Source organism: Pelmatolapia mariae, linkage group LG22 (genome assembly GCF_036321145.2).
Source record: "Pelmatolapia mariae isolate MD_Pm_ZW linkage group LG22, Pm_UMD_F_2, whole genome shotgun sequence".
NCBI classification, from domain to species: Eukaryota; Metazoa; Chordata; class Actinopteri; order Cichliformes; family Cichlidae; genus Pelmatolapia; species Pelmatolapia mariae.
In genome coordinates, this window is record NC_086245.2 from 21,668,287 (window position 1) to 21,676,096 (window position 7,810).

The 7,810-nt window shown below is 42.1% G+C and overlaps 1 protein-coding gene across 2 annotated transcripts in view; it reads left to right on the forward strand.

Moving 5' to 3' along the window:
* Nucleotides 1-4,859, forward strand: part of igf2bp3 (insulin-like growth factor 2 mRNA binding protein 3) — an 18,430-nt gene extending 13,571 nt beyond the window's left edge. Inside the window, exons 10-15 of one of the 2 annotated variants that reach the window (XM_065469648.1) lie at nucleotides 1,561-1,692; nucleotides 2,979-3,101; nucleotides 3,250-3,324; nucleotides 3,528-3,659; nucleotides 3,749-3,862; nucleotides 4,147-4,859. In XM_065469648.1, coding sequence (XP_065325720.1) covers nucleotides 1,561-1,692; nucleotides 2,979-3,101; nucleotides 3,250-3,324; nucleotides 3,528-3,659; nucleotides 3,749-3,862; nucleotides 4,147-4,269 — 699 coding nt within the window. In that variant the 3' untranslated portion in view covers nucleotides 4,270-4,859. The remainder of the gene's footprint in view (nucleotides 1-1,560; nucleotides 1,693-2,978; nucleotides 3,102-3,249; nucleotides 3,325-3,527; nucleotides 3,660-3,748; nucleotides 3,863-4,146) is intronic. The other variant, XM_065469649.1, reaches the window with a different exon arrangement.
* The last annotated feature ends 2,951 nt before the right edge of the window (nucleotides 4,860-7,810 follow it).

Sequence of the window (7,810 nt, forward strand, 5' to 3'; positions counted from 1 at the left end):
AATCAGATAACAAATTAATCTAAGGAACTGGAACAGTGACGTTTACATGTACGGGAGTGATCTGGAACTACCATGGTGTAATGGCACTCTTCCATCCTCAGTTTTCTTGTAAAGATACGTGTACCTTTTTAGTGTTTTATTATTTATTTATGTATTAAGTCTTCAGTACGAAAGACACTTCCACATGTCAGGTATTGTGAAATCAGTAGAAAGGAATAGTCTTTGTGCTACTCCAGTGGTTGTGGGTGAAGAGGGAATTTTGCTTCGTTTCCTAGCAGAGCTCACTGACCCCCAATATGTCTGTGGAAATCATAACAGCTCCAGGAAATTCCCTTGAATGCTAAGGAAAGGTGCATCACTGCTTCCTTTTAGCATGGGATCAGCTGGACCTCCCTTTTTCTGAAAGGAAGAGGAGGAAATCCCATCTCACGATTCAAACGTTACACATTTAAACGTTACACATTTAAACCATTCATGAAAGCAAACTGTCAACGTAACTGGGAAGAGGTGCAGGTCATGTAAATGTAAACTAATGGGTCATGGCAATAAAATGGGGAAAACGCACTTGATATTTTGAGCCTTCGCCAGCAGGTTTTTAAACCACAGGTTATTCTTACACTGCTGTGATTGATTTTTGTTTTTTAAATCTGCGTGTAAAGTTGCCTTCTATGATCTCATTAATTATACATTTATTCCGGTTAAGCTCTGTACATGAAGACTGAGCTATATCAAAATAATACCAATAAGTGAAGTCAATCTTTTAGCTCACTAATACTGATTTTCTTTTTTTTCCCCCTTCATATCTTTCCTTTTTTTCTTAATATATATTTTCCATCAAAATTGGGGAGGGGAAAACCCCACAAACGCCACAAAATTGTGGCGAGGGACTGTACCATTACAGTCTTCCTTCTCAGCTGTTGAAACTGAGTTTAGAAGGAATGTGAAAACAGCCTGTGAGAAGCTTGAGAAGCTGCACTGTGCGATTGTTTACCAAGTGGACAATGCCTCATTTGAGATTTTCTGACTGTCCTAGAAAATATGCTTCAGGCTCACAATTTGATTCATTTTGCTTGTCCGGGCTTTGCAAAAGTCCCAGCTGAAGTTGAGCTGTTTTTGCTTCGGGAGTTGATGTTTAATTCAGAAAATTGTCAGATTTTTGAGTTTTCTTCACCTAAAGTGGTGCATGTGCAGACACGAATATGATTTGATGGCAGCTGTCGTTGGCGGTCTTTACTTGTCCAGTTCAGTAGTACAAATTCTGTGATGTAGCGTGGTTAATTGTCCAGTGCATCTTTCAGCTAGTGAGTGGGCGTGAATGTGCTGCCTCCAGGCTGCAAGGAGCATTTCCAGTAGTGCAGGCACATCTAAAGGAGGCTGTTTCCTGCTGTGAGAAATTAAACTTAAAGCTTGAGGTTTTTGTTTGTTTTTTTTCGGGTTTTTTTTTCCCTTTGTCCAGAGATCATGTGTGATAGCAGTGTTGGTTAGATAATCCATGTGGTGGTGATGTGAAAGCATACAATGTGAGATTGAATTGCTAACAGAGCTGTCCTTTCTTTGCAGCTCCAATCCAACTTGATTCCAGGCTTGAATCTGAATGCTTTAGGTTTGTTCCCCACTACAGCACCAGGCATGGGTCCCTCCATGTCCAATATCACACCTCCTGGAGCCCATGGTGGATGCTCATCATTTGGAGTAAGTGAGACACTCTTGCAGATATGTGCTTACTGCATACACTACATTACACAAATCCAGGGCAGCCCATGTTTAATTGTTACACTTGGTGTGCTGGTTCCTTGGGTCAGGTTGGTGAAATCTGTTAGAGTAGAGAGTTCGTCTTTAGCCACTCGGTATCATGTTTGTTTTTCCCCCTTTAGTGCAGTCCTTATGGGGGTGAAGGGCCATTTTGGGCTCCTATGCTGTCAGCGAGCAGCCAGTCCCTTGCTGTAAGTTGTCCATCCCCAAAGTGCTTTGCACGGCTTGTGGCTGCGTGCTGTGGGGTTTTGTTTTGAGGTTTTTTTTTTTTTTTTTTTTTTTTTTAAGTGGGGTTGCATCCAGTTTGTCCTCTTGTGACATTTAGGCAGCTCCTAGTGTGTTTGTGAAGTGAATAGGGAGGCTGTCTTTCTCTGATCAGTTTCAGGAGATTGTTTCTGCTAAATGACATTTGAGTTGTCAGGGAAGGTGATGGCTTGAACGGCAAGTAAAACATCCTCTGCATCAACAGCCCTTCTCCACATTTTGTAGCCTGCCAAAGCAACTTGTTAGTGTGCCCTCAGCTGGCACATGGACTGGAAAATTGGACTCGCTCCAAAATCAACAAGTACTACTTCTTCTGTTTTTTGTTTTCTTTTTTGGGGGGTGGGCAAATGCAACCACCTCCCTTTCCAGATCTTGAGTCAGCCACACTAGAGACAGGTGATTTCCTGGTCCAGTTTGCATTAAGGCTCCATAGTGTAATAGCTAAACTGCTTCATATTTAAACATTACTGTCCACTTTATAGTGTTTTTTTTTTTTTTTTTTTTTCCCTTAGCAAAAATTAACAAGTTCCATCTAACGGTAAACCTTTGCATGCAGCCAACTCGGACTATAGCTTCTGTAAGCGGAATCAGTGTGTGACTCTGTTTGCCAAATGTTTTAACACCAATCTGAGCATACAGCACGTTCCCAAAAACATCCAACGATTTTGGGAACATGCTGATCAGTAATGAGTAGGAACCCCAATGGACAATAACGGTAGCATCTGTGTTTACCGCTGCGGGGGCAGACATGCCTCTTCTGATCAACCAGTGATCTCAAGCAGAGGGTGTAAGCACCGATGACACTTAATGAGTTTAACAGCTTCCACAAAATCGACTGTTGGCATTTGCGCGTTGGTGTTTGAAAGTTGAGCAAATGTTCCAAGGGGGGGGGAGGTCTGTGCGTGCGATCGGTGCGTGCGATCTTCTCCTAGTCGCAGTAGTACTAAGCTGTTTATATCCAGCAGGGACACCCAGAATCGGAGACTGTTCACCTGTTCATTCCTGCACTTGCAGTGGGCGCCATCATTGGAAAACAGGGTCAACACATCAAACAGCTGTCACACTTTGCCGGCGCCTCAATCAAGGTGAGTGATTGACAGGAGGGTAGAGACTCTGAATGTCAATGATAACATTTTGATGCTTGCTGTCTTCCCGTTTTCATTTGATTGATGGGAACTGGAGCATAAGTGAATTTTTTTTTTTTTTTTTTTTTTTCTTGATGACCTCTTTCAGATCGCCCCTGCAGAAGGAATGGATGCCAAGCAGAGGATGGTCATCATTGTCGGACCACCAGAGGCTCAGTTTAAGGTGTTGCACGTTCACAGCCAAATAAATGCATTAAACTCTCATGCTAACATTAAAAATGAAGATGTCACTTTATTTAATCATAGTGGAAGTTTGCATTCATCTTGATTTTATTTATTTGCGTGTTAGTGGAGCAGAAGTATTACTGAAAGAAGTTTTACCTAATTCAGTAGGATTAACCTGTGCTTGAACACATCTGACTGCAGGCTCAGTGTCGAATCTTTGGCAAGTTAAAAGAAGAGAATTTCTTTGGACCTAAGGAAGAGGTGAAGCTGGAGGCGCATATCAAGGTTCCTGCCTTTGCTGCTGGACGAGTTATTGGGAAAGGCGGGAAAACGGTAATCTAGATTCTTTCATGCCCGAACTGTATTCAGTTTATATTTTTGTCCCTAATGTTTTGAGTTAATTTTGATCTGTGTGTCTGCAGGTAAATGAACTGCAGAACTTGACCTGTGCAGAAGTGGTGGTACCCCGGGACCAGACGCCTGACGAGAACGACCAGGTTATAGTCAAGATCAGCGGACACTTCTTTGCATGCCAGGTGAGTTGCATGGTGTTTTTCTGACACTGAATAAACTGCTATATATTCTTTGCCTTTCACTATAGCCATACAGTTAATTTCCATTTATAACAAGAACAATGTTATGCACACTGAGATGCTTCCAAAATTACTTGATTAAAAAAAATAGACAAATAGCCAAATTTAGTTAACATTTTGCACAGGAGGTCAGCATTCTCAGGGCAGATTGCGAGGCATCTTTGTACACTTCATTTTATGCTTTGCTCTGCAGTTTTAGCTTAACACTTGTTCCTCTTGTCACCTAGCTGGCCCAGAGGAAGATTCAGGAGATCCTAGCCCAGGTGAGGAGGCAGCAGCAGCAGCAACAACAGCAGCAGCAGCTTAAGCCTACATCTGGACCCCAACCTCCAATGCCACGCAGGAAATAAACATCCAGCGGACCTGGAGGAACGGTGACAGAATCTGCCAGAAGACTCGACAGAAGGACAGATGCAGCAGAGTCCAGGAGGGGGAGAAGACGATGACGGCAGTGGGTCCTAATGCTCATCTCAGGGGTTAAAGGTTGTTGGAGCCCAACCAAACATCCTCCCCTCCTTGTCTTACTTGGGACTGCGTGGCTGATTTAAGAAAGAGGGGAAAAAAAAAAAAAGAGACCCTGCGCCTCTAAAAGCTCCACCCACTCCACCTCTCTGCATCTCTGCGAGAATGTACTCCTGAGGGCTCCCACCGTCGTCACCTGCCCTCACAAGTGCGCACCCCTCAACCGCTCTACTCCTCCCCCAAAGGATGTGTTTAAACTTGTATTTTTTGTTTTCTTTTTACACTAGAAACACAAAGAAGAAATAAGGACCCCCGCCCCCCTCCTATCACCGCCTTGGTGTTGTACTTTAAACATGACAAGATGTTTTGGTTGACTTCAGATTTAGTGAACACCTGGTATATATTTTTTTTTCTTGACGTTTAATTGGTTGGTGAAGCTTTCTTATGAGTTTTCTCTGGAAAGGAAAAAGGCATTGCTATCAAAGTCCTGTTTGGACCAGCTGAAAGATTTATTTGGGGAGGGGGTGCGGGGTAGGGGGGTTGGCTCAAATTGTGTGGGCCATGTTTAAGGGGGGGGAGGTTGTTTTAGGACAGGACCCCTGAAAGGGTGAATTACATGGGGCGTCCTGCCCTTGTGATAAGTGGCATTTTATAAATTGGGATGCATTTTACAGATAGACCTATAAACAAAAAAGAATTATATTAAAAAAAATATATATATATTTAGAGTTGAGGGCAGCGCCACGACTGACACAGGGAAATGGTGCCGAACTGCTGCTGCCCAGGAAAACCAATTAAATATGCATTTTTACTTAACTACCTCAGGATCTAGTACCTCAGAAGAGAAAAGATATTATATATATGAAAAAAAATTGTTCCTTTCTTTTTTTTATTTTGCTTTGTGGTATTTTGTATACTTTATAAAGCTGATAGTCTTTGAACATTTTTATTTTTTTAAGAAAATTTAAAATTTTGGTCAGCTGCCAACTGACCTTGCCTTCAACTCTGGTGCTTTAGGTGGCATTGTACATGTGTATGTGTGACTTAAGATGACCCTGTACATAAAGTCTGTTTGTACATAGCGGCCCCGGAGCAAGAGTTGGCGCCCCCTCAGCTGGCGGCTGACAGAAGTATAGAGAAAATCGCCTCAGTTTTTCCCCTGAGGGTCCACCATCTTCAGAAAGAAAGAAGTGCAAAACAACTACGACATGCAAATAATGCCAACCGTACATAACTGCAGCAATGCCATTTATTTTTTTTCGGGGGGGATTACCATAGTTAATGATAATGGTACTTTAATTTGTCAAAATTTCCTTTCACCTTCCTATTTGAGGGCTGTGGTCAGGGTGCTGCAGAGAATACTGTAATGGGGTCCTTCCTGTAGCTGCCCTCAAGTCAGCAGAGCATCTGTTTGTGGTCTGTTCTGTTCCCAGGCCTCCTGCCACCTTTGTTGGCGAGTGTCTTAGCGAAGTCCAAGCCCCCACTAGGTTTAATTTCAAATAGAGCGAGCTTTGTCATTTCAGAGTGGCCCTTGTAGCAAGGCCATCAAGTCGATGTCTTTAACTGCATGGTGAGGGTAGGGGGAGTCACACTGATAGATGCAAACGTGACTTCTTTTTTTTTAAGTTTCAAGGAAAATGATTTAAACAAAAGGATGTTCTGTAACCCGCAAATGTACTTGATGTTTCATTTAGTTATGCTTACAGGGAATAACGAGCCAGGATAGGCACACACCATACTGAGTGAACCCTGACTTAGGGCGTTTATTTAAAAATAGAAAAAAAAAAAGAAAAAAAAAAAGGAATCCAAAAACGTAAAGATACAATTTTTTTTTTTTTTTTTTTTTTTTCCATGCCGAATGTAAATATGTTGATTGTGGTAAAAGTGCTTGAGTGTATCCATGCTTCCACAGTAGAACGCCGTCTACCTCAGCTGAGGGGGCGGGGGGTTGTTGTGGCACTAGGCACCCAGCCCTGCCCCCACTGAGCGCCAGCGCGCACTGATACCTCAGTCCCCCGAACACTTTCTATTTGGGCGCGCCTTCCTAACACCGTGCTTAACTGAGGGGCACAAGTGATACTTTAAAAAAACAAAAGTCCCTAACATCTCCCATCTCCCCGCTCCCCTCCCTGCCAACCCACCCTTCCCACAACTTCCCCCTTCCTCCAGTTTATTTTTGATCTACCTCTTTAGAAATGTATTTGAAGTAGAGGCATTCTTCTATTTGTTAGAATTTAACCCTTCTCCACACCTTTACGCTCCCCTCCCCCAGATAAGATTAAAAACTAAGATCATGAACTCTTTAGAATTGAGAAGAATCAAGTGATCAATTTTTTTTTCCAGTGTTTATAAATATATATACATGTCTTGACTTTAATTGAAATCCTCGAAACAATAGTTATTTCCTTCTGCTCTCTATTTTTGGTGGTGTGGCTTCCATGTGAACTTTTGCTTGAATTTTTCTTTTTGCATTCAGTAGCTAAAACAAGACAATACACATTTTTTTTTTCTTTTGATAAAGGGCCTGCCTATTGTTTCTGATTTGTAAGACTTCAAAATAAGTCCTGTATTTTTTTTTTTTCTTTCTCTCTTTTCTTCCCTTTTTGTCTTTCTCAGATGCTACACTCGCTGATTCAGTAGCTGTTTTGTTCTGTTAGCATTTCTTGGCTGTGTAACGTGGAACATCCTCCTTGGTATGGGACAGACGAGGGACCGGGCCTGAGTTTTTGTAAAAGTGATCAAACTTCAGCTTGATATTCTCTCCTCACCTCTGCAACAATGCTTATGCCCCTTCACCTCACCCTCGCACACAGCTCCACTTGTCAAATGCCTCTAAATAAAGAAAAAAAATGGAGAAAAACATTTGACACAAATGCATTTTCTTCTAAGATGACTGGGATGCTTTAACTTTTACAGTTAAGTATGATATTACAAAGTGTTTGGGAACCCCAACTAGAAAAAAGTCCTGAGGTGCATGGTGTGTAAAAGTTAGCCTCTGCTGACTCTGTAGCTGGAGTTTTTCAGACCTGCTCATGGTCTGGGTTTCCATGACGGAGCAGATCCTGAGGGTGTTAGGTCCTTGGTTAAACTGGATATGTGACAAATGGCCTTTATAATCGGGTTGACTGACCCTGTCAAACATGGTCTTTATTTATCACAATAGGTTAAAGAGAAAAATGGACTCACCTGCTCTATTTTCTATGAATGACACTAAAAGAAGCTGTGGGAAGTTGCTTGTAAGAAAAGGAAAACCAAACATTGTCATGAGGTTTCAGCAAAGACCACCAATCTTGTTTTTGATCAACTTGATTAGGTGATCATCAAAATGTGAGCACTTCTATAAAAGCAGATGTCTTGGCAGTGTGCTATTCAGGTGTGTGTGATAACACAATGCCACAATTTTCTCAGGAGTGAGGTCCCAGCAAATTC